A 27,582-nucleotide genomic window follows, 5' to 3' on the forward strand; every position below is an offset into this window, starting at 1 on the left:
TTATTACTCTATTTTATTTGTACATCTTTATTCTATTTATTTTATTTTGTTAATATGTTTTGTTTTGTTTTCTCTCTCTCCCCCTTCTAGACTAAGCCCACTGTTGGGTAGGGACCATCTCTATATGTTGCCAGCTTATACTTCCCAAGCACTTAGTACAATGCTTTGCACACAGTAAGCGCTCAATAAATACGATTGAATGAATGAATGAATGAATAATAATTGTGGCATATGTTAAGCGCTTACTATGTGCCAAGCATTGTTCTATGCGGTGGGATAAATACAAGGTAATCAGGTTGTCCCACGTGGAGCTCACAGTCTCTATCCCCATATTACAATGAGGTAACTGAGGCACAGAGCAGACAAGCGGCAGAGCCGGGATTAGAACCCGCGACCTCTGACTCCCAAGCCCAGGCTCTTGCCACTAGGCCGTGCTGCTCCTCTTAGGATGTTCGCATTCCAATCAAACTACAAAGAGAAAGTCAAATAAAAGGTAAAGAAAATCAATAAGCCTTTCTCGGCCTGATTTATCAAGCATGAAAACTGACGGTCTTCCGGTTTGTTCTGCCAAGGCTAAAGCCAAAGTTGGCCCCTTGACAATGGAAACTATGTGGTCTTCTAGTTCACTGAATATTTATTTATTTAGTATTTTTTATCTTATTTATTTAGTAGTTATTGTGTGCTTACTCTGTGCAGAGCACTATCCCGGCTCCGCCACTTGTCTGCTGTGTGACCTTGGGCAAGGGACTTAACTTCTCTGTGCCTCAGTTCCCTTGTCTATAAAATGGGGATTAAGACCATGAGCCTCATGTGTGACAACCTGATGACCTTATAGCCACCCCAGAGCCAGCGTGGCTCAGTGGAAAGAGCCCGGGCTTTGGAGTCAGAGGTCGTGGGTTCAAATCCCGGCTCTGCCAATAGCCAGCTGTGTGACTTTGGGCAAGTCACTTAACTTCTCTGGGCCTCAGGTCCCTCATCTGTAAAATGGGGATTAAGACTGTGAGCCCCCTGTGGGACAACCTGATCACCTTGTAACCTCCCCAGTGCTTAGAACAGTGCTTTGCACATAGTAAGCGCTTAATAAATGCTAACATTAACAGACTGTGAGCCCGTTGTTGGGTAGGGATTGTCTCTATCTGTTGCCGAATTGTACTTTCCAAGTGCTTAGTACAGTGCTCTGCACACAGTAAGTGCTCAATAAATACAATTGAATGAATGAATGAATGCTTGGCACATAGTAAGCACTTAACAAATACCATTATTATCATTATTATTATTATTATTACTTAGGAGAGTACAATAGAAAAATAAACAAACACGTTCCCCACCCATAACGAGCTTCCAGTCTAGAAGGGGAGACAGACATGAATAGAAATAAATAAATGACAGATATGGACATAAGAGCTGTGGGGCTGGGAGGCGGGGATGAATAGGCCTGCTTTGATCTGCTCTGCATCGCCAACTGATTTCTCCAATTCTCTTTTGTCACTGAGCTAGAACGCAGCTAGCTAAATAGGCCATGACTCACTTAAATAAGCTCCCGGGCCTCTTCCGTCAACTGCTTTCTGGTGGCGTTTTATAATCCGAAGGGTCCCCATTGTTGCCATGTCGGGTAGCTGACTAGGGAGTCGGGTTTAGTGCTGAGAAATGGTGCTGAGAGGAGGAATCCAGCCCCAGCGTTTATCCAAGGGTTGGTTGGGGGGCCAAAGGTTAAAGGTATTTGGATGGTTAGGGAAGATCTGGGAATTTCTGGGATGAAAGCTGGGTGACCCCTTTGCCACCTTTAGGGTAACACACATCTCTCCCGATCTTATCTTCTAGACTGTGAGCCCACTGTTGGGTAGGGACCGTCTCTATATGTTGCCAACTTGTACTTCCCAAGTGCTTAGTACAGTGCTGTGCACACAGTAAGCACTCAATAAATACGATTGATTGATTGATTGATTGATCTATGTGGCCCCTGCCCATATCTCTCATCCTTCTGAGAAGACAAGCATAGTGGCTCAGTGGAAAGAGCCTGGCCTTCAGAGGTCATGGGTTCAAATTCCAGCTCTGCCACTTGTCAGCTGGGTGACTTTGGGCAAGTCACTTCACTTCTCTTTGCCTCAGTTCCCTCATCTGGAAAATGGGGATGAAGACTGTGAGCCCCATGTGGGACAACCTGATCACCCTGTAACCTCCCCAGCGTTTAGAACAGTGCTTTGCACATAGTAAGCACTTAATAAATACCATCATTATTATTATTATTGTGCCTGTTCCATTATGTGGGCTGGAAGGAGGGATTCTTGGGAGTAGAGGGGTGGTGAGGCCTTTCCAGACTAAGCCCCCTTTTTCCTCTCCTCCTCCCCTCCTCATCGCTCCCTTCCCTCCCTCTGCTCTACCCCCTTCCCCTCCCCACAGCACTTGTATATATTTGTACATATTTATTACTTTATTTATTTTACTTACTCTATTTTTAATTTACTCTAGAGTAAATTACTCTATTTTACTTGTACATATTTACTACTCTATTTTATTAATGATGTGCATATAGCTATAATTCTATTTATTCTGACAGTTTTGACACCTATTGGTTTTGTTTTGTTGTCTGTCATTCATTCATTCATTCAATCGTGTTTATTGAGTGCTTACTGTGTGCAGAGCACTGTACTAAGCATCTGGGAAGCACAAGTCGGCAACATATATAGACGGTCCCTACCCAACAACGGGCTCACAGTCTAGAAGGGGGAGACAGACGACAAAACGAAACACGTGGACAGGTGTCAAAATTGTCAGAACAAATAGAATTAAAGCTATATGCACATCATTAACCAAATAAATAGAATAGTAAATTTGTACAAGTAAAATAGAGTAATAAATCTGTACAGATATATATACAGGTGCTGTGGGGAGGGGAAGGAGGTAGGGCAGGGGGGATGAGGAGGAGAGGGAATAGGGGGCTCAGTCTGGGAAGGCCTCCTGGAGGAGGTGAGCTCTCAGTAGGGCTTTGAAGGGAGGAAGAGAGCTAACATGGCAGATGTGTGGAGGGAGGGCGTTCCAGGCCAGGGGAGGATGTGGGCTGGGGGTCAACGGCGGGACAGGCGAGAACGAGGCACAGTGAGAAGGTTAGCGGCAGCAGAGGAGCGGAGGGTGCGGGCTGGGCTGGAGAAGGAGAGAAGGGAGGTGAGGTAGGAGGGGGCCAGGTGATGGACAGCCAATTATGGCTTCCCACTGCTCCTTGGGGTGAGTTAAACCAGACAGATATTATTATTACCATGGTATTTGTTAAGCGCTTACTATGTTCCAGCCACCGTACTAAGCGCTGGGATGGATACAAGCAAATCGGGTTGGACACAGACCCTGGCCCATATGGGGCTCACAGTCTTGATAGTCATATTACAGATGAGGTAACTGAGGCCCGGAGAAGTGAAATGGCTTGCCCAAGGTCACACAGCAGACAAGTGGCTGAGTCGGGATTAGAATCCATGACCATCTGTCTCCCAGGCCCAGGCTGCTCCATTTTGCCCACATCACTCAGTGATACATGTGGGAACTCATTGATGAGGGAGATGTTTCACAAGTCATTTAAAATTAGCGCTGGAGTTTCTAATCTCCAGCCCAGCCCGCACCCTCCGCTCCTCTGCCGCCGCTCACCTCCTCACTGGGCCTCGTTCTCGCCTGTCCCACTGTCGACCCCCGGCCCACATCCTCCCCCTGGCCTGGAATGCCCTCCCTCCACACATCAATCAATCAATCAATCAATCAATCAATCGTATTTATTGAGCGCTTACTGTGTGCAGAGCACTGTACTAAGCACTTGGGAAGTACAAGTTGGCAACATATAGAGACAGTCCCTACCCAACAGTGGGCTCACATCCGCCAAGCTAGCTCTCTTCCTCCCTTCAAAACCCTACTGAGAGCTCACCTCCTCCAGGAGGCCTTCCCACACTGAGTCCCCTTTTTCCTCTCCCCCCCCCGCTCTACCTCCTTCCCCTCCCCACAGCACCAGTATATATGTTTGTACAAGATTTATCACTCTATTTATTTTACTTGTACATATTTACTATTCTATTTATTTTGTTAATGATGTGCATCTAGCTTTATTTCTATTTATTCTGATTCATTCATTCATTCATTCAATCGTATTTATTGAGCGCTTACTGTGTGCAGAGCACTGTACTGAGCTCTTGGGAAGTACAGATTTGCAACGTATAGAGATGGTCCCTACCCAACAGCGGGCTCACAGTCTAGAAAGGGGAGACAGACAACAAAACAAAACATATTAACAAAATAAAATAAATAGAATAAATATGTACAAATAAAATAAATAAATAGAGTATTAAAGACGTACAAACATATATACAGGTGATGACTTGACACCTGTCCACATGTTTCGTTTTGTTGTCTGTCTCCCCCTTCCAGACTGTGAGCCCGTTGCTGGGTAGGGACTGTCTCTATATGTTGCCAACTTGGACTTCCCAAGCGCTTAGTCCAGTGCTCTGCACACAGTAAGCGCTCAATAAATACGACTGAATGAATGAATGAATGAATAATCACAAACAGGTTGGTGGTGTCGAGTCTCCCAGCAGCCCAGCCTTGATTTTTCTCCCCTAGTCAGGCTTTCTTTCTGAGAACTGGAATGGAGTGGGACTGTAAGTTAAGAAAACACCTTGAAAAGAATTAGGGGGCAATCTTCATCAATTGTCTATGCTGTAAACTCATTAAGGGCAGGGAAGATGTCTGCTAATTCTGTTATTCTCTCCCAAGCGCTTAGTACAGTGAGCCCGTTGTTGGGTAGAGATTGTCTCTGTTGCCGAACTGTACTTTCCAAGCACTTAGTACGGTGCTCTGCACACAGTAAATGCTCAATAAATACGATTGAAGGAATGAATGAAGTACAGTACTCTGCACATAGTAAGTGCTCAATAAATACTATTGAGTGATTGACTGATAGGCTGGACATTCACTGGAATACAAATTCCTCTAGGTACGGCTTCCCGCAACCCACCTCCTCGGTGTGGGAGAGTGGGAGGAAAGGAAACGGAGTAATAATAATAGTAATAATGGTATTTGTTAAGCACTTACTATGTGCAAAGCACTGTTCTAAGCACTGGGGGATACAAGGTGATCAGGTTGTCCCACGTGGGGCTCACAGTCTTAATCCCCATTTTACAGATGAGGTAACTGAGGTAAGGGAAGTTAAGTGACTTGCCCAGAGTCACACAGCTGACAGTTGGCAGAGCCGGGGTTAGAACCCATGACCTCTGACTCCCAAGCCCGGGTTCTTCCCACTGAGTCACGCTGACGAAATGATCAGTACATCATCCGAGTCACCATTTTCCCTCCCTGAGCCATTGCTAGGCATCCTTCTGTTGGGTAGGGACTGTCTCTATGTGTTGCCAACTTGTACTTCCCAAGCGCCTAGTACAGTGCTCTGCACACAGTAAGCGCTCAATAAATACGATTGATGATGATGATCCTTCAGTTCGATCACCCCCTCAGACCCCTACCCCTGAATGAGCAAGATGTGCAGACCATCGGTTCCCCCTCTGACTCCCCACCAACCTCACCATCCCCACCAATCGCCATCGACCAGGCTCCCAAGTTTGGGATTCGGTGGGAAGAGGTGGGAATGGGATTTGGCTTCTGGAATTAGGCTGAAAACACCCATGTGACGTTGAGTCTTTGTTTTCTTGGCTCTGGCTTTCTTGGGGAATTATGGGGGGTGAGGAGGGAGAGAGAGAGAGAAGCCCCATGCTGATAATGTACTGAAAGTAAATGAAATTAAATAAGCGAAGCAGCACTCATCTCTACTTCCTTCCCCCCTGGGTAATTCGATTCAAGCGCTCTCACTGATGGCAACTCACAGGAGCTGGCTCTGTCACCCCGCTGGGGCCTGGAGTCTTAACATCTAAATAAAAGTTTCACTCAAGCATTTTTTATGCTCCTGCCAGCAGGATCAGTGAGCGGGTGGGGGCATGTTAATGTAATATTCATATTCACAAACCGGCCCCACGCTCAAGACAACGTCTTCCCATTTTCATAATTATAGATGTTCCATAAAATGGCATTTAGATTTGCATTTAAAAAAGGGGGGGGGGGTTTGAATTCCAATAAAACGTTTAACATGTCTTTTATGAGTCAGGCTCTTGGCAGATTCAGCATGAAGCTGTGTCTCTAGGCTTAACAAGGTCTATTTTTTTTAGTTTTTTTTAACCGTGGGGAAGGGAACCGCTACCTTACTGGTTCAATCTCTCATCCTATCCCTACTGGATGACTGCATCAGCCTCCTCTCTGATCTCTCATCCTCCTGTCTCTCCCCACTTCAGTCTATTCTTCACTCTGCTGCCCGGATCATCTTTGTGCAGAAACGCTCTGGGCATGTCACTCCCCTCCTCAAAAATCTCCAGTGGCTGCCTGTCAACCTACGAATCAAGCAAAAACTCCTCACTCTCGGCTTCAAGGCTGTCCATCACCTCACCCCTTCCTACCTCACTTCTCTTCTCTCCTTCTCCAACCCAGCCCACACCTTCCGCTCCTCTGCCGCCGCTAACCTCCTCACCGGGCCTCGTTCTCGCCTGTCCCGCTGTCGACCCCCGGCCCACATCCTCCCCCTGGCCTGGAATGCCCTCCCTCCCCACATCCGCCAAGCTTGCTCTCTTCCTCCCTTCAAAGCCCTACCGAGAGCTCACCTCCTCCAGGAGGCCTTCCAGACTGAGCCCCCTTTTTCCTCTCCTCCTTCTCATCCCCCCGACCTACCTCCTTCCCCTCCCCACAGCACCTGTATATATATTTGTACAGATTTATTACTCTATTTTACTTGTACATATTTACTATTCTATTAATTTTGTTAATGATGTGCATATAGCTTTAATTCTAGTTGTGCTGATGATTTTGACACCTGTCTACGTGTTTTGTTTTGTTGTCTGTCTCTCCCTTCTAGACTGTAAGCCCATTGTTGGGTAGGGACCGTCTCTATATGTTGCCGACTTGTGCTTCCCAAATGCTTAGTACAGTGCTATGCACGCAGTAAGCACTCAGTAAATACCATTGAATGAATGAATGGATGAAAGGGAAAAGGGCAACCCAACTTTATATCCCTCGACTTTCCTCCCTTTCCACACCCGTCTGGGGAAGAGCTCAGCCCCCGCCCCCTTGGACAGAAGCGGCCTGGCTTAGCGGGTAGAGCACGTGCTCAGGAGTCAGAAGGACCTGGGTTCTAGTCCCGGTGCCAGCACATGTCTGCTCTGTGACCTTAGGCAAGTCACTTCACTTCTCCGGGCCTCGGTTTCTTCATCAGGAAAATGGGGATAAAAGCGTGAGCCCCCTGTGGGAGGGGGACTGCGTCCAACCTGATTACCTTGTATCTACCCTAGCATTTGGAACAGTGCTTGGCACATAAGAAGTGCTTAATGAGTACCATAATTATCATTAACATTATTACCAGCTGGATAGAGCCGAGATGGAGAATCTGCAGCGGAAAGCGTGGGAGAGAGGAGAGAGTTTGAGAAAAATGAACTTTCCTTGGGCTGCTGGTTGTCTCTGGCGTTCACCCTGAGACTCATTTGTGAGGATTGATAGCCGCCAAAGAGTCTGCTAACTGTAAAGCACAAAAATGAAAATAGTCTGCGAACCAGGAGGTTGAACGATGTAGACGGATGGAGTAAGGCGTCAGATGCCATAAAATGAGAGAAACTCTTCGGATCTGAATGTTTACAAATTATTCATGATTAAAAAGCAGCCGCGCGGGCAGGGAGGATGAGAATTGTTTTCACGGAAATGTTTTCTTTTCAGAGGGCCGATGTTATCACCTGAAATTTGCAAGGAATCGAATAGGAGGCCTAGGAGGTTCATAGATGATTGTGCCTTTGTGTGAATCTTCATTTATTTTGCCCGCATGCCCGACCGTGGTGGTTTGAGCTATAATAGCATACCAGAAGAGATTGATTTGTGTTTGGGGACGCAAAAGAATCCTATCGTTCTTCCTTCTCATCCCCACCCCCACCCCCCTCCTGGTTTTCTTTTTTCTCCTTAATTATATAATATCTTGTTACGGCTTTCAAGAGTTATCTTATTGCATTCCTCCTCTTTTCTCCTCTGTCCTTGCCCCTTCCCTTTAATATTCTGAGTAGAAACCCCAGTGGAGTCAGAAGGATTAAGATCTCAATTTCTCAATAAATTTGTACCTAATGAGGCTAATTGAAAGCCAAGCGTGCCGAACCGCCACACGATTCAAGGCAAATGGCAGTTGCAGGTCCTCTCTCATCTTCTTAAAAGCTGAAAGCTCTCTCAGACTGCTGCCCGCATCCTTTCCGTTCCCCTTTATTATTCAGCACTCACTGTGTGCCGAGCACTGAGGTAGATTAGAGGTTATGGTATTTGTTAAGCGCTAATTATGTGCCAGGCACTGTACTAAGCACCGGGTTTGGATCCAAGCAAATCGGCCTGGACCCAATCCCTGTCCCACGTGGGGCTCACCAGTCTTAATCCCCATTTTGCAGATGAGGTAACTGAGGCCCAGAGAAGTGAAGTGACTTGCCCAGGGTCATGTAGTAGACAAGCGGTGGAGCCAGGATTAGAACCCGTGACCTTCTTGGCTTCCCAGGACTGCGCTCTATCCACGCTTTGCGTTGTTGTCTCACATGGGGCTCACAGTCTTTCTTTACCCCATTTTTCAGATGAGGAGACTGGGGCCCAGAGAGGTTAAGGGACTAGCCCCAGGTCACAGAGCCGGCCAGTGACAGTGAGACTAGGATGTGGGCTTCCCTGACTCCTAGCCTCGTGCTCTTTCCGCTGGGCCACGAAAGCAAAAAAACTAGCCTTTTACAGTCACTCAACTTCAGTTTGGACTGGGACCCATTCAGAGGTGTGTTTCCTCTTCTCTCCCTCCCTTCTACGTCGCCCTGACTTGCTCCTTTTATCCATTCCCCCTCCCAGCCTCCTAGCACCTATGTAGTAGATAGAGCCCGGCCCTGGGGGTCAGAGGGTCATGGGTTCTAATCCCGGCTCTGCCACGTGTCCGCTGCGAGTCATTTAACTTCTCTGGGCCTCAGTTAATGTAAAATGCATTCAGTCATATTTATTGAGCCCTTACTGTGTGCAGAGCACTGGACTAAGCACTTGAGAAGCAGCGTGGCTTAGTGGCAAGAGTCGAGGTTGTGGGTTCTAATCCCAGCTCCGCCACTTATCAGCTGTGTGACTTTGGGCAAGTCACTTCACTTCTCTGTGCCCAGTTACCTCATCTGTAAAATGGGAATTAAGACTGTGAGCCCTGTGTGGGGCAACCTAATTACCTTGTATCTACCCAGCTCTTAGGACAGTGCTTGGCACATAGTAAGCGCTTAACAAATACCATCATCATCATCATCACTTGGGAGAGTACAAAATAACAATAAACAAATACTCTCCCTGCCCACAGTGAGCTTACAGTCCAGAGGGGAAGACAGACATTAATATCAATGTTACAGATATGAACATGGTATTGATGCCTGTCTACTTGTTTTGTTGTCTGTCTCCCCCTTCTAGACTGCGAGCCCGTTGTCGGGTAGGGATTGTTTCTTTGTGTTACTGAATTGTACTTTCCAAGTGCTTAGTACAGTGCTCTGCACACAGTAAGCGCTCAATCAATATGATTGAATGAATGAATGAATAAATAAACATAAGTACTGTGAGCGACTGGGCCTAAGACTGTGAGTCCCATATGGGACAGGGACTGTTCCCAGCCTGATATGCTTCTCTCTACCCCAGCGCTTAGTACAGTCCCTGGCACATAGTAAGCGCTTATCAAATACCACTTAAAAAAAAGTGGGTACTCAGTAAATCCAGGGATTTATTATGATCAGTAAATCGCAGATGTGTGTCTGAGGGGTTGTCCGTGTGATAACAATTTGTTGGGCAGGCAGCACCCTTGGCTCTTTGGGTCGATCCACTGAGGATGCAACCTAGGGACAGGGAAAATTGGTGGATTTCAGAAAAAGGATCTTCCCTTCCTTCCTTCCTTCTTTCCTTCCTTCCTTCCTTCCTTCCTTCCTTCCTCCCTTCCTCCCTTCCTTCCTTCCATCAGTCATATTTACTGAGTGCTTATGTGGGCAAAGCACTGTACTGAATGCTTGAGAGTGGACAATATAATAATAATAATGATAGTATTTGTTAAGCTCTTGCTGTGTGCCAGGGACTGTTCTAAGTGCTGGGGTGGATACAAGCAAGTCTTATTTATTTATTTATTCTTTATTTTTATGGTATTTGTTAAGTGCTTACTACATGCCATGCACTGTTCTAAGTGCTGGGATAGATACAAGATAGTCGGGTTGGACACAGTCCCTGTCCCACATAGGGCTCACAGTCTTAATCTCCATTTTACAGATGAGGGAACTGAGGCCCAGAGAAGTGAAGTGACTTGCCCAAGGTCACCCAGGAGACAAGTAGCAGAGCCGGGATTAGAACCCATGACCTTCTGAATCCCAGGCGCAGGCTCTGTCCATTAAGCCGTGCTGCTTCCCTATATACAAAACAACAAACTGGCACATTCCCTGCCCACAGTGATCTCACAGTCCACAGGGGGAGATGGACATTAATATATGTAAATGAATAAATTACAGCTATATACAGATATATAGTTATGTACTGTGGGGATGAGAGGGAGGATGAATGAAGGAGCAAGTCAGGGTGATTCAGAAGGGAGTGGGAGAGGAGGGCTTCGTCAGGGAAGGCTTCTTGGAGGAGATGTGCCTTCAGTAAGGCTGTGAAGTAGGGGAGAGCAATTACCTTTACAATTTTCTCTCTACAGGAGTGGAAGAGATGACTCAAAGAGGAGCCCAAGACATGGTGACAATTGTCAAGCAAGGATACTTGGAAAAGAAGTGCAAAGGTAAGGTTCAGCTTCACAGCTTGACAATCGAGCGAGCCAAGGAAAAGGAGAGAGCAGTCCAGCGGTCGGACAGAAGTAATAATAACAATAATAATGGCATTTATTAAGCGCTTACTATGTGCAAAGCACTGTTCTAAGCACTGGGAAGGATACAAGGTGATCAGGTTGTCCCATGGGGGGCCCACAGTCTTAATCCCCATTTTACAAATGAGGGAACTGAGGCACAGAGAAGTTAAGTGACTTGCCCAAAGCCACACAGCTGACAATTGGTGGAGCCGGCATTTGAACCCACGACCTCTGACTCCAAAGCCCGGGCTCTTTTCCACTGAGCCGTGCTGCTTCTCTGGCTAGCGGATAGAGCCCGAGCCTGGGAGTCTGAAGGACCTGGGTTCTAATCCCGGCTCCTCCACATGTCTGCTATGTGACCTTGGGCAAGTCACTTCAGTTCTCTGGGCCTCATCTGGAAAATGGGGATTAAGAGTGTGAGCCCCATGTGGGACAGAGACTGTACCTACCCAACACTTAGTACAGTGGCTGGCACAAAATAAGTGCTTAACAAGTACCATTTTAAAAATAAAATTAGATGCAAAGGTAATTTTTGTTGTCTGTGCAGCGGATCTTTTTCACTGCCTACATTAGCCAACTTTTTTTGAGGTTTCCCACTGGGTCTGGTCCCCTTACGGTAATAATAATAACTGTGGTATCTGTTAAATGCTTACTATGTTCCAGGCACTGTACTAAGCGCCGAGGCAAATACAAGGTAATTGGGTTGGACACAGTCCCTGTCACACACTGGGGCTCACAGTCTTAATCCCCATTTTCCAGAAGAGGTAAATGAGTCCCAGAGAAGTGAAGTGACTTGCCCAAGGTCACACAACAGGCAAGGGTCGGAGCCCGGATTAGAACTCAGGTCCTTCTGACTCACAGGCCCTGGCTCTCTCTTCCATTCATTCATTCATTCAGTTGTATTTATTGAGCGCTTATTTAGTGGAAACCACTAAGCCATGCTGCTCATTACAGATCCCTTTCCGCTCGCAATTATCGAATGAAGTGGGGCCGTTGGCCGGTCTGAATTGCCGTGCTTGAGGATGCAATGAGAGATAATACTGGTAGTAGAAAAGCAGAGAAGCAGTGTGGCTCAGTGGAAAGAGCCCGGGCTTTGGAGTCAGAGGTCATGGGTTCAAATCCTGGCTCTGCCAATTGTCAGCTGTGTGACTGGTTAAATCACTTAACTTCTCTGGGCCTCAGTTACCTCATCTGGAAACTGGGGATTAAGACTGTGAGCCCCCCGGGGGACAACCTGATCACCTTGTAACCTCCCCAGCGCTTTGTATATAGTAAGCACTTATTAAATGCCATCATTATTATTATTAGTAGTAGTAGTAGTAGTAGTAGTAGTAGTAGTAGTGGTAGTACAAAGTGCTTAATATGTGCCAATCACTGATGTAGATACAAGATGGAATTACCCCAAGTGGTAGAAGGAGGATTAGAGCCTGCATCTCCGGATTCCCGGAGCTGTGCTCTTTCCACTGGGATACCCTTCCCCACACGGAACAAAACCAACTCCTCCCTGTGGGGCTGAAGGTCGGGAAGGGAGGAGTGAAACTGGAAGCAGAAATCACAGAGGGAGGGCACCAGATCGAGGGGTCTATTTGTTAAGCGCTAACTGCATGCCAGGCACTGTTCTAAGCACTGGGGTAGCACTGGAGAGGCAGCGTGGCTCAGTGGAAAGAGCCCGGGCTTTGGAGTCAGAGGTCATGGGTTCAAATCCCTACTCTGCCAATTAATAAAAATAATAATGATGGCATTTGTTAAGCATTTACTATGTGCAGAGCACTGTTCTAAGCGCTGGGGGGGATACAAGGTGATCAGGTTGTCCCACGTGGGGCTCACAGTCTTAATCCCCATTTTACAGATGAGGTAACTAAGGATCAGAGAAGTTAAGTGACTTGCCCAAGGTCACACAGCAGACATGTGGCGGAGCCGGGATTCGAACCCATGACCTCTGACTCCAAAGCCTGGGCTCTTTTCCATTGAGCCACACTGCTTCTCCCCAATTGTCAGCTGTGTGACTTTGGGCAAGTCACTTCACTTCTCTGGGCCTCAGTTACCTCAGCTGTAAAATGGGGATGAAGACTGTGAGCCCCACGTGGGACAAACTGATCACCTTTTAACCTCCCCAGCGCTTAGAACAGTGCTTTGCACATAGTAAGCGCTTAATAAATGCCATCATTATTATTACAAGATAATCAGGTTGGACACTGTCCTTGTCCCACACAGGGCTCACAGTCTCAATCCCCATTTTCCAGATGAGGTAACTGAGGCCCACAGAGGTTAAGTGACTTGCCCCAGATCATACAGCAGACATGTGGTGGAGCCGGAATTAGAACCCATGACCTTCTGAATCCCAGGCCCGAGCTCTATCCTCTGGACCATGCCGGACAAATGAGGAGGGCACTGCCATTCCGATCCCCTTCCAAACCTGGCTGCTTTCTCTGGGTCTTTGATAACCTGTGGGAGTAGAGAGGAAAGGGATACAGGCTATTAATCCGGAAAGTCAAAACAGTTACAAAGCGGAATGCGTCTCACTGCTTTTTACGGAGTCTTCACCGAGTGCAGTTATCTGAATTTATGTTCTTCCCTGCTATTCCATTTAGATCATAGTTTCTTTGGGTCTGAGTGGCAGAAGAGGTGGTGCGTCATCATCAGTAGAGGAATCTTCTATTACTACTCGAATGAAAAAAGTAAGTGTCCCCGATTTTCACGGAGAGCCGTCCACCCTAAATCTGTGAACCGAAGAGGGAAAGCAATAAGAAGTTGTTGTCTCCCCTCCCCGTCCTCCCAAACCCCCTGACTGTTCTCTTTGAAATCTCAAGTTGTTAGTGTAAGGCGTTACCACCTAAGTTCCTGAAGAGAGCTGAGCTTCCACTCATAATAATAATAATAATGGTATTTGTTAATAATAATAATAATAATAATGGCATTTGTTAAGTGCTTACTACGTGCAAAGCACTGTTCTAAGCACTGGGGAGGATACAAGATGATCAGGTTGTCCCACCTGGGGCTCACAGTCTCAATTCCCATTTTACAGATGAGGTACCTGAGGCACAGAGAAGTGAAGTGACTTGCCCAAAGTCACACAGCTGACAATTGGCGGAGCCGGGATTTGAACCCATGAACTCTGACTCCAAAGCCCGGGCCCTTTCCACTGAGCCACGCTGCTTCTCTAAGCACTTACTATGTGCAAGGCACTGTTCTAAGCGCTGGGGAGCTCACAGTCTTAATCCCCATTTTACAGATGAGGGAACTGAGGCACAGAGAAGTTAGGTGACTTGCCCAAAGTCACACAGCTGACAATTGGCGGAGTAGGGATTTGAACCCATGACCTCTGACTCCAAAGCCCGGGCTCTTTCCACTGAGCCACGCTGCTTCTCATAAGAATGTGCTCAGTTAAAATTTATTTTATTTGTGTGTTTAAGAACTAAACAGGGCACTTTGGAAGGACATATTGTAGGGGTCTCTGAAATAGGAGACATGGTTGGGAGAAAACCACAGCATTGCTACCGTAGGCTGGAAGTTCATTAATTCAATCACTGAATCGTATTTATTGAGCGCTTACTGTGTGCAGGCCACTGTACTAAGCGCTTGGGAGAGTGCAATGAACAGTAATCAATCATTCATTCAATTCGTTCAATTGTATTTATTGAGCGCTTACTCTGTGCAGAGCACTGTACTAAGTGCTTAGGAATGGGAAGTCCATGTCAGCAACATATAGAGATGGTCCCTACCCAACAATGGGCTCACAGTCTAGAAGGGGGAGACAGACAACAAAACAAAACATGTGGACAGGTGTCAAGTCATCAGAATAAATAGAAGTAAAGCTAAAAGCACGTCATTAACAAAATAAATAGAATAGTAAATATGTACAAGTAAAATAAATAGAGTAATAAATCTGTACAAACATATATACAGGTGCTGTGGGGAGGGGAAGGAGGTAGAGCAGGGGGGATGGGGAGGAGGAGAGGAAAAAGGGGGCTCAGTCTGGGCATGGCATGTTCCCTGCCCACAGTGAGCTTACAGTCACTGTGGGCAGGGAACATGTCATTCATTCATTGAATTGTATTTATTGAGTGCTTACTGTGTGCAGAGCACTGTACTAAGCACTTGAAAAGAACAACTCAGGAACAAAGAGACAATCTCTGCCCACAGTGGGCTCAGAGTCTAGAAGGGGGGAGACAGACATCAAAGCATGTAGACAGGCATCAATAACATCGATATAAATAAATAGAATTATAGATGTATATGCACATCAAAACAGGTAAACAGGCATTAATATAAATAAATAGAATTATAGATATGTACGTATATACACCAGTGCTTTGGGTCGGGGGGTAGGGCAAAGGGAGAGAGTCGGGGCGATTGAGGGGTCGGGGAAGCTGAGGAAAAGGGGGGTCTGGGAAGGCTTCCTGGAGGAGGGACGCCTTCAGTAGGGCTTTGAAGGGAGTGAGTGTGATTGTTTAGCAGATTTGAGGAGAGGGGACGTTCCCTGCCAGAGGTAGGACGTGGGCTGGGGTCGACGGTGGGACAGGCGAGAACGAGGCCCAGTGAGGAGGTTAGCGGTGGCAGAGGAGCGGAGGGTGCGGGCTGGGATGGAGAAGGAGAGAAGGGAGGGGAGGTAGGAGGGGGCGAGGGGATGGGCAGCTTTGAAACCGAGAGTGAAGAGTTTTTGCTTGAGGGTTGCTTCCAAATCTTGTATTGTAATAATATAATAATAATAATGATGGCATTTGTTAAGCGGTTACTATGTGCAAAGCACTGTTCTAAGCGCTGGGGGGGATACAAGATGATCAAGTTGTCCCACGTAGGGCTCACAGTCTTAATCCCCATTTTACAGATGAGGTAACTGAGGCTCAGAGAAGTTAAGTGACTTGCCCAAGGTCACACAGCAGACATATGGCAGAGCTGGGATTTGAACCTATGACCTCTGACTCCAAAGCCCGGGCTCTTTCCACTGAGCCACGCTGCTTCTCTGTACTCTCTCAAGCACGTAGGATAGTGCTCTGCTCCTAGTAAGTGCTTAATAAATAGCATCGGTTGATTGATCAATTGTACCTGACTTCTGGTTAACCATTAAAAGCAGCTAAATGGAAGGTTCTGGCTTTTCTTTCAGTGTGCTTCAGGGTCCTTCTTAGGCAGTGTAGCTCAGTGGTAAGAGCGTGGGCTTTAGAATCAGAGGTCATGGGTTCGAATCCCAGCTCCGCTACTTGTCAGCTGCGTGACCTTGGGCAAGCCACTTAACTTCTCTGTGCCTCAGTTACCTCATCTGCAAAATGGGGATTAAGACTGTGAGCCCCACGTGGGACAACCTGATCACCTTGTATCCCCCCCAGCGCTTAGAACAGTGCTTTGCACATAGTAAGCACTTAACAAATACCATCATTGTTATTATTATTTTTCTCACCTTCCCTGTTTTTCTAGAAGGGAAAACTAATGCTGAGAATCAGTACGCCATCTCACCCAATATTCATTGGGTACAGGGGTAGGAACCAGAGTCCAGATTCTCAGAGTCCAGATACAAGCTAATCAGGTTGGACACAGTCCCTAACCCACATGAGGCTCACAGTCTTAATCCCCTATTTTACAGATGAGGGAACCGAGGCACAGAGAAGTTAAATGACCTGCCCGAGGTCACACAGCAGGCTAGAGAAGCAGCGAGGCTCAATGGAAAGGGCATGGACTTTGGAGTCAGAGAACACGGGTTCAAATCCCGGCTCCTCCAATTGTCAGCTGTGTGACTTTGGACCAGTCATTTAAGTTCTCTGTGCCTCAGTTACCTCATCTGTAAAATGGGGATTAAGACTGTGAGCCCCCCATGGGACAACCTGATCACCTTGTAACCTCCCCAGCACTTAGAACAGTGCTTTGCACATAGTAAATGCTTAATAAATGCCATTATTATTATTATTAAGTGACGGAGCTGGGATTAGAACCCATGACCTTCATCATCATCATCATCATCAATCGTATTTATTGAGTGCTTACTATGTGCAGAGCACTGTACTAAGCGCTTGGGAAGTACAAATTGGCAACATATAGAGACAGTCCCTACCCAACAGTGGGCTCACAGTCTAAAAGGGGGAGACAGAGAACAAAACCAAACATACTAGCAAAATAAAATAAATAGGATAGATATGTACAAGTAAAATAAATAAATAAATAGAGTAATCAAGGCCCATGCTCTATCCTCATAAATTTATTAAGTGTTTTACTCTGTACAAAGCACTGTACTAAGCGCTTGGGAGAGTATCATACAACGGAATTTGTATTGAAAGAATACTAGAAAACCATTCACGCAGGGGGATTTGAACATTCTCCCCTTTTAGACTGTGAGCTCACTGTGGACAGGGAACATGTCTGTTAGACTGTTGTGTTGTACTCTCTCACACGCTCTCAGTAAATACGATTTACTGATTCAACCGCCTGACATCCAGGGGCTGAAACAAGGCACCCCTTGACATTACCCTCAGCTGCATAAATGTGCTTGCACCCCCTTATTTTTGTGGGTGGCAGGCAAGGTTTGGTTGCTGGTTCTGGGCAGGCAAATCGCCGGGAATCTTTCCTGAAAAATCCCTGAGCATCAGCTACAATATGTGTCAGCGGACATATGTTTTCATTCATTCAATTGTATTAATTGAGCACTTACTGTGTGCAGAGCACTGTACTAAGCGCTTGGGAAGTACAAGTTGGCAACATATAGAGACAGTCCCTACCCAACAGCGGGCTCACAGTCTAGAAGGGGGAGACAGAGAACAAATGAAATAAATATGTACAAATAAAATAGAGTAATAAATACATGCAAACATGTATTCATATATACAGGTGCTGTGGGGAGGGGAAGGAGGTAAGGAGGGGATAGGGAGGGGGAGGAGCGGGAGAGGAAGGAGGGGGCTCAGTCTGGGAAGTCCTCCTGGAGGAGGTGAGCTCTCGGTAGGGCTTTGAAGGGAGGAAGTGAGCTAGCTTGGCGGATGTGCGGAGGGAGGGCATACCAGGCCCGGGGGAGGACGTGGGCCGGGGGTCGACAGAGGGACAGGTGAGAACGAGGCACGGTGAGGAGATTAGCGGCAGAGGAGCGGAGGGTGCGGGCTGGGCTGGAGAAGGAGAAAAGGGAGGTTAGGTAGGAGGGGGCGAGGGGATGGACAGCCATGAAGCCCGGGGTGAGGAGTTTTTGCCTGATGCATCGGTTGATTTGTAGCCACTGGAGATTTTTGAGGAATCCAGAGTTAATGTCTCCAGAAGAACTGGACAGCTCTGGTTAGATGGGAAGCAGCACGGCGCAGTGGATGGAGCACAGGCTTGGGAGTCAGAAAGTCATGAGTTCTAATTCTGGCTCCGCCTCTTGTCTGCTTTGTGACCTTGGGCAAATCACTTCACTTCTCTGGGCCACAGTTCCCTCATCTAGAAAGTGGGGATTCATTCATTTATTCATTCATTCAGTCGTATTTATTGAGTGCCTACTGTGTACAGAGCACTGTACTAAGTGCTTGGGAAGTACAAGTTGGCAACATATAGAGATGGTCCCTACCCAGCAGTGGGTTCACAGTCTAGAAGGGGGAGACAGACAACAAAACAAAACATATTAACAAAATAAAATAAATAGAATAAATATGTGCAAGTAAATAAATAGAGTAATATATATGTACAAACATATATACACATATACAGGTGCTGTGTGGAGGGGAAAAAGGTAAGGTGGGGGGGATGGGGAGGGGGAGGAGGGGGAGAAGAAGGAGGGGGCTCAGTCTGGGAAGGCCTCCTGGAGGAGGTGAGCTCTCAGTAGGGCTTTGAAGGGAGGAAGAGAGCTAGCTTGGCGGATGTGCGGAGGGAGGGCATTCCAGGCCAGGGATAGGACATGGGCCGGGGGTCGATGGCGGGACAGGCGAGAGCGAGGTACGGTGAGGAGATTAGTGGCCAAGGAGCGGAGGGTGCGGGCTGGGCTGGAGAAGGAAAGAAGAGAGGTGAGGTAGGAGGGGGCGAGGTGATGGACAGCCTTGAAGCCGCGAGTGAGGAGTTTTTGCCTGATTGATTGAGGATTGATTAAGACTGTGAGTCCCACGTGGGACAGGGACTGTGTCCACCCCAATTTGCTTGTATCCAACCCAGGACATTGCCTGGCACATAGTAAGTGCTTAACGAATGCCGTAATTATTATTATTACATGGCCACGTACCCTATTTCATTGATTAATAAAACCTTTATGCTCCTAGCTTTGGGGGACAAGAAAGAAGGGAGAGGGAGGGGGGAAGAGAGAAAAGGAGTGAGGGAGAGAGAGAGAAAAAAAATCAGCTAAGCTTTGATTGATCATTTTGCCATCAGGGCAAAATCAAATCGGGTGACCAAAGCGACAACGAAACATTTCTGTGGCCGGTAGAAGCAGGAGAGATACTTTAACAAAAAAGACTCTAGTGTCAACAGAGCACGGTTGCATGGCTCCCTTCTCGCTGGTTACTTCTTATTGCGCCCAGGACATTCACGTAGTAAATATAAACTGTTCATGCGACAGTGTTTCTTTTTAGCCCAACCTGGAGAGAGAAGACACATAAAGGAGAAAGCCAGAAACTAGCTTCGTTTTCTCCCTTTCTTCAGAGAGAAGTTTCTTCTCCCCTTTACTTTCCCAATCTTTACCTCAGGTTCTGACCCACGGCTCCTGCTTTAATCAATCAATCAAACAATCAATCAATCAATCGTATTTATTGAGCACTTACTGTGTGCAGAGCACTGTACTAAGCGCTTGGGAAGTACAGGTTGGCAACATATAGAGACGGTCCCTACCCAACAGTGGGCTCACTGGTGGAATGCCCACCTGTGGCTTAATGGATAGAACATGGACCAGAGGATCTGAAGGTCCTGGGTTCTAATCCCACCTCCGCCACGTGTATGCTGGGTGAACTTGGGCAAGTCACTTCACTTCTCTGCGCCTCAGTCAAATGGGGATTAAGAGTGTGAACCCCAGGTGGGACAGGGACTGTGTCCAATCTGATTAACTTTCATTCATTCATTCATTCAACCGTATTTATTGAGCGCCTACTGTGTGCAGAGCACTGTACTAAGCACTTGGGAAGTACAAGTTGGCAACATATGGAGATGGTCCCTACCCAACAGCGGGCTCACAGTCTAGAAGGAACTTGTATCCACCCCAAAACTTGGAACAGTGCTTGGCACATAGTAAGTGCTTAACAAGTACTGTTATTATTATTATGTCATGGAAATGGGTTTAAAGGTGAGCAGGATGAGTGAGAATATTAATAATAAAAATAATGGTATTCGTCAAGCGCTTACTATGTGCCAGGCACTGTACTAAGTGCTACAGTGCTCTGCACACAGTAAGTGCTCTATAAATACGATTGAATGAATGGGTTGGATACGAGCAAATCGGGTTGGACACTGTCCCTGTCCCACGTGGGGCTCACAGTCTCAATCCCCATTTTACAGATGAGGGAACTGAGGCCCAGAGAAGTGAAGTGGCTTGCCCAAGGTCACACAGCAGACCAGTGGCAGAGCCTGGAGTAGAACTCAAGTCTTTCTGAGTCCTAGGACCAGGCTTTAGCCTCTAAATCAGGCTGCACCTACACCCCCTTCCTCACTAGTAGCCCCAAACAAAGCAGTGTGGCTCAGTGGAAAGAGCACGGGCTTTGGAGTCAGAGGTCATGGGTTCAAATCCCGGCTCCGCCACTTGTCAGCTGTGTGACTTTGGGCAAGCCACTTCACTTCTCTGTGCCTCAGTTACCTCATCTGTCAAATGGGGATTAAGACTGTGAGCCCCCTGTGGGACAACCTGATCACCTTGTAACCTCCCCAGCACTTAGAACAGTGCATAACACATAGTAAGCGCTTAATAAATGCCATAATTATTATTATTATAGAAGCAGCATGGCTCAGTGGAAAGAGCATGGGCTTTGGAGTCAGAGGTCATGAGTGCAAAGCCCAGCTCCGCCAATTGTCAGCTGTGTGGCTTTGGGCAAGTCACTTAACTTCTCTGTGCCTCAGTGACCTCATCTGTTAAATGGGGATGAAGACTGTGAGCCCCTCGTGGGACAGCCTGATCACCTTGTAACCTCCCCAGAGCTTTGAACAGTGTTTTGCACATAGTAAGCGCTTAATAAATGTTATTATTATTATTATTATTATTATTATTATTATTATTATTATTATTATTATTATTATTATTATCCCAAGCCCATGTTGTATGCACTGCGCCACGCTTGGTCAGGTACAAGGGGAGGGAGGGAGAGTGGGATGAAGAAAGAAAAGAAGTGTTTTATATGTTTAGCTGGATAACAGGTGTCAGCACCAGGGAGATTTACATCAGGGCTGCCATCGGCAGCTGGCACAGATGCCCCCTGTTGCGCCAGCTTTCATGTCATTCCTACCAGGGAATTTCCTCCTCCGCCTTTCCGTATCCACGAGGAGAGTGAAGAAAATCGTAATTATCATTTCCCCACTCTCTAACCATCAATCTCCAACTACTTGGGGGAACAAATTTTCCTGCCTGGCCCGCAGCGTGAGGTGGGAGGGGACGAGGGGAGACTGTGAACTCACGGGGTTTAATGCAGGCTCTGCCGCCCTTAATAATAATAATGTCTCGGCTACGGAATAGGAGCGGTGTTGCCTAGTGGATAGAGCACACGCCTGGGAGTCAGAAGGTCCTGGGTTCTAATCCTGGCTCTGCCACTTGTCTGCTGGGTGTCCGTTTATTGTTCTATTGTACCCTCCCAACTGCTTAATCCGGTGCTGTGCACACAGTAAGCGCTCAATAAATACGATTGAATGAATTTAATTGAGCGCTTACTGTGTGCAGAGCACTGTACTAAGCGCTTGGGAAGTACAAGTTGGCAACGTATAGAGCCCAACAATGGGCTCACAGTCTAGAAGGGGGAGCCAAACAAGAAAACAAAACAAGTAGACAGGTGTCAATGCCATCAGAATAAATAGAATTATAGCTATATACACATCATTAATAAAATTAATGGAATAGTCAATATGTACAAGTAAAATAAATAGAGCAAATGAATGAATGACCTCGGGCAACTCACTTCCCTTCTCTGGGCCTCAGTTGCCTCATCTGGAAAATGGGGATGAAGAGTGTGAGCCCCAGGTGGGACAGGGACTGAGTCCAACCTGATTACCTTGTATCGACCCCAGTGCTTAGAACAGTGCTTGGCACACAGTAAGCACTTAACAAATGCCATAATTATTCAGCATGCATGGCTCAGTGGAAAGAGCCCGGGCTTTGGAGTCAGCGGTCATGGGTTCGAATCCCGACTCCACCACGTATCTGCTGTGTGACCTTGGGCAAGTCACTTAACTTCTCTGAGCCTCAGTTACCTCATCTGTAAATGGGGATTGACTGTGAGCCCCACGTGGGACAACCTGATCATGTTATATACCCTCAGCGCTTAGAACAGTGCTTTGCATATAGTAAGCACTTAACAAATGCCATTATTATTATTATTATAATTATTAGCTTTCCAGACCCTCACATTTTTAGCCCCATTCCCCCCGCTGTCATTTCTCCTATCTGTTATTATAGATCTCTTAACATTCCAATAAATTCTCCCTCTCTGTCATACGCTTCTGGCAACCTTTCCTGGATCTTCCCATCTACCTATTCCTTCAGTTGTATTTATCTAGTGCATACTGTATACAAAGCACTGTACTAAGCGCTTAAGGACTGTATCAGCTAGGCAGTGATCACCACTTGGCTTGTTGTGCTAACCTCTTTTCCTATTGTTATTGTTATTATTATTTCGGTATTTGTAAAGCACCGTCTCTGTGTAAAGCACTGTCTTAAAAGCTGGGTAATAATATTAATAATAATCGTGGTATTCGTTAAGTGCTAACTATGTGCCAGGTGCTGTACTAAGTGCTGGGATAGATACAAGATAATGGGCAGGAAGGTGTCTACCAACTCTGTCGTATTGTACTCTCCCAAGTGCTTAGTACAGTGCTCAGCACATGGTAAGCGCACAGTAAATGCCATCGATTGATTGACTCTATATGTTGCCAGCTTGTACTTCCCAAGCGCGTAGTACAGTGCTCTGCACACAGTAAGCGCTCAATAAATACGATTGAATAAATGAATTGGCGACTGCCCTCCAGACTACAATAAGCTCGTTGTGGGTAGGGAATGGATCTAATTACTCTGTCAAATCGTGCTTTCCCAAGCGCTTAGTACAGTGCTTAGCACACAGTAAGCACTCAATAAATACCATTGATTGATTGCTGAGCTTTGGCTTTATTCATTCATTCATTCATTCAGTCGTATTTATTGAGCGCTTACAGTGTGCAGAGCACTGTACTAAGCACCCAGAAAGTACAATTCAGCAATAGAGACAATCCCTGCCCACGATGTGCTTACAGTCCAGAAGGGGGGAGACTGACATCAAAACAAGTAAACAGGCATAAATAGCATCAATATAAATAGATAGAATTATAGATAAATAGATAAATAGAAGTATAAATATGTACATATATACACACAAGTGCTGTGGGGTGGGGTGGGGGGTAGAGTCAAGGGAGGGAGTTGGGGTGATGGGGAGAGGAGGGGGAGTAGAGAGGTTAGGTGACTTGCCCAAGGTCACACAGCTGACAACTGGCGGAGCCGGGATTTGAACCCGTGACCTCTGACTCCGAAGCCTGGGCTCTTTCCGCTGAGTCACGCTGGCTTCTCTAATGTCCCGTTGACACCTCAAACTCAACATGCCCAAAGCAGACGTCCTCATCTTCCCACCCCAAACCTGTCCTCCCCATGTTTTCCCATCACTGTAGATAACACCACCATTCTTCCTGTCTCCCAAATAATCTTGGCATTATCCTTAACTCGGATCTCTTAATTCACATATTCAATCTGTCGCCAAATCCCATTGGTTCTAGCTTCACAGCATCTCTAGAATCCACAACTTCCTCCCATCCAAACTGCTACAATGCTGATCCGTGTGCTTATGATATGTGCCTATGTGCACATGTGCTTATGTGCCTTCCTTCCTCTCCCCCTCGTCCCCCTCTCCATCCCCCCCATCTTACCTCCTTCCCTTCCCCACAGCACCTGTATATATGTATATATGTTTGGACATATTTATTACTCTATTTATTTATTTATTTGTTTTACTTGTACATATCTATTCTATTTATTTTATTTTGTTAGTATGTTTGGTTTTGTTCTCTGTCTCCCCCTTTTAGACTGTGAGCCCACTGTTGGGTAGGGACTGTCTCTATATGTTGCCGACTTGTACTTCCCAAGCACTTAGTACAGTGCTCTGCACACAGTAAGCGCTCAATAAATACGATTGATTGATTGATCGATTGATAATAATAATGATATTTATTTTACTTGTACATATTTACTATTGTATTTATTTTGTTAATGACGTACATATAGCTGTAATTTGTTCTGACAATTTTGACACCTGTCTACATGTTTTGTTGTCTGTCTCCCCTTTCTAGACTGTGAGCCCGTTGTTGGGTAGGGACCTTCTCTATATGTTGCCTACTTGTACTTCCCAAGCGCTTAGTCCAGTGCTCTGCACACAGTAAGCGCTCAATAAATACGAATGAATGAATGAATGAATGAGGAAAAGGAGGGCTTAGTCTGGGAAGGCCTCCTGGAGGTGAGCCTTCAGTAGGTCTTTGAAGTGGGGAACACTCCTTCCCCGGGCAGCGTCGTCTCTCCGGGCCTGTCATGAGCCTTTCTGTTTTCCAGGCAAGCAACCCAAAGGGGCCTTACTGATTAAGGAGTATAGCGTACGGATGGCACCTAACCTCCGGCGGGATTCCAAGAGAGAGTCGTGCTTCGAACTGACCTCCCAGGACCGACGCAGCTACGAGGTAATAATAATCCCAATTATGGGATTTGTTAAGGCCGGAAAAGTCGCTAGGTCAGTCGTATTTATTGAGCGCTTCCTGCATGCAGGGCGCCAAACTGAATGCTAGGGAGAGTACAACAGGACAATAAACAGACACATTCCCTGCCCACAACGGGCTTACAGTCTAGTAGGGGAGACCGGTGTGGGCAGGGATTGTCTCTCTTTATTGCTGAATGGTACTTTCCAAGGTCCTTCCTTCCTCTCCCCCTCGTCCTCCTCTCCATCCCCCCCATCTTACCTCCTTCCCTTCCCCACAGCACCTGTATATATGTATATATGTTTGTACATATTTATTACTCTATTTATTTATTTATTTATTTTACTTGTATATATCTATTCCATTTATTTTATTTTGTTAGTATGTTTGGTTTTGTTCTCTGTCTACCCCTTTTAGACTGTGAGCCCACTGTTGGGTAGGGACTGTCTCTATATGTTGCCAACTTGTACTTCGCAAGCGCTTAGTACAGTGCTCTGCACACAGTAAACGCTCAATAAATACAATTGATTGATTGATTGATTGATTGATTGAAGAATGAATGAATGAACCCAGTTCATAGGCTAACTACTGTCTAATTAGATGTCATCTCCTGTCATTAGATGTCATATAATGACATCTAGTTAGATGTCATTATATGTTGCCAACTTGTACTTCCCAAGCGCTTAGTACAGTGCTTTGCACACAGTAAGCGCTCAATAAATACGATTGATTGATTGATTGATCTCTGCTCTTCTTCTCAGTCTTCATGTTCCCTTTGGATCTCTCCCGCCTCTAGACTGTGAGCTTGTTGTGGGCAGGGAATATCACTGTTCACTGTTGTAGTAGAGAAGCAGCATGGCTCAGTGGAAAGAGCATGGGCTTTGGAGTCAGAGGTCATGGGTTCAAATCCCGGCTCCGCCACTTATCAGCTGTGTGACTTTAGGCAAATCACTTAACTTCTCTGTGCCTCAGTGACCTCATCTGTGAAATGGGGATTAAGACTGTGAGCCCTCCATGGGACAACCTGATCACCTTGTAACCTTCCCAGCGCTGAGAACAGTGATTTGCACATAGTAAGCATTTAATAAATGCCATTATTATTATTATTATTATTATTGTCCTTTCCCAAGCACTTACTACAGCACTGTGCACCCAGTAAGCACTTAATAAACACAATTGAATGAATGAAGGAATGAATAAATCCATCTGATTTCCTGCAAGCCACTCCTCTATTCCTTCTCCGGGCAATTGTCTTTATTTCTCCAAAAGGGCAGATTTTTTTTTCTTTCCCATCCCTATGCTTATTTGTCAAAGGAGGCAGCGACTACTACATCCGCGCTGTCACCATCTCCAGAATAGCCTCTCCTATTTTGGCGTGTGCAGTGTTTTTCAGCAGGAAATATCTCACCTTTAAATGGTGATGATGTGCTCTTTCCACAATATGAGGCCCCTCCAAGGTATTTTGACTGAGCGAGAAGCCGCATGTCATAGTGGATAGAGCACAGGTTTTGGGGTCAGAACGCCATGAGTTCTAATCCTGCCTCTGCCGCTTGTCTGCTGTGTGACCTTGGGCAGATCACTTCGCTTCTCTGAGCCTCAGTTACCTGATCTGTAAAGCGGGGAATGAGACTGTGAAGCCCCACGTGGGACAGGGACTGTGTCCAACCTGATTTGCTTGTATCCACCCCAGTGCCTGGCACATAGTAAGCACTTAACAAATGCCATTATTTTTTAAATCATTATTTATTTATTTATTTATTTATTTATTTATTTATTTATTTATTTATTTATTTGTGTATTTATTTATTTATCAATCAATCGTATTTGTTGAGTGCTTACTGTGTGCAGAGCACTGTACTAAGTGCTTGGGAAGTACAAGTTGGCAACATATAGAGACAGTCCCTACCCAACAGTGGGCTCACAGTCTAGTCTAGGCTTATTTATTTATTTATTATTTAAATCATCATTAATAATAATGATGCTGATAATCATGGTATTTGTTAAGCGCCTACTATGTGCCAAGCACTGTTCTAAGTGCTGGGGTAGATACAAGGTCACCAGGTTGTCCCACACGGGGCTCACAGTCTTAATCCCCATTTTACAGATGAGGAAACAAAGGCACAGAAAAGTGACGTGACTTGCCCAAAGTCACACAGCTGACAAGAGGCGGAGCTAGGAGTAGAACTCAGGACCTCTGACTCCCAAGCCCACCCTCTTTCCACTAAGCCACACTGCTTCTATTAGTATGAAAAGAGAAATATCACATCAAGGTTAACCTGTTGCTTTTGTTGATGCCCAATGCCATAAACCTTCTGATTCTTAAGATTTAGTTCCATCTACATCCACGATCCTGATGGTGACATTCCACTCTTCCACCATATGAGCCTTCTAGTTCTTTCTTTGTTGGTTCATTTCCTCCGACTGATAAAATGCTCCTTCTTCTGAAGTTGTCCTCGGCTGGGTCCCTACTTACCATAATTTCTCTCTGTAACAAATGGGAGCTAATATGGGTGAAGAAGTGATATGCAAAGATAAATTTCAATCCCTGGATGTTTTGTAAAGCTTCTTCATTAAGGTCTGCCAGTGCAGCATCCTAACAAGTGTTTATATGACAAGTTAATATCAACTCGGCCAATTTCCCTGACAAATTTCGACGTGATTTTTAAATCGAGACTAATAGTGACGATCAGAAAGCAATAAGCAGGAAACTATTTGAATGTGTAAAATCGTTAACCCCGTTTGAGTCGAAGGAACTAGAGATCGGCTTTTAAAGGTTCGGTCCGCTAGACTGTAAGCTCATTGTGGGCAGAGAATGGGTCCGTTTATTCTGTTGTACTCTC

General features: G+C 46.0%; 1 protein-coding gene across 1 annotated transcript in view; it reads left to right on the top strand.

The window, feature by feature from the left end:
* The window catches only part of SKAP1 (src kinase associated phosphoprotein 1), a 413,802-nt gene that overhangs the window by 303,180 nt on the left and 83,040 nt on the right, over positions 1-27,582 (top strand). The window contains exons 5-7 of the mRNA XM_038754037.1: positions 10,766-10,846; positions 13,504-13,590; positions 24,603-24,727. Coding sequence (XP_038609965.1) covers positions 10,766-10,846; positions 13,504-13,590; positions 24,603-24,727 — 293 coding nt within the window. The remainder of the gene's footprint in view (positions 1-10,765; positions 10,847-13,503; positions 13,591-24,602; positions 24,728-27,582) is intronic.

Source organism: Tachyglossus aculeatus, chromosome 11 (assembly GCF_015852505.1).
Source record: "Tachyglossus aculeatus isolate mTacAcu1 chromosome 11, mTacAcu1.pri, whole genome shotgun sequence".
Taxonomy (NCBI): domain Eukaryota; kingdom Metazoa; phylum Chordata; class Mammalia; order Monotremata; family Tachyglossidae; genus Tachyglossus; species Tachyglossus aculeatus.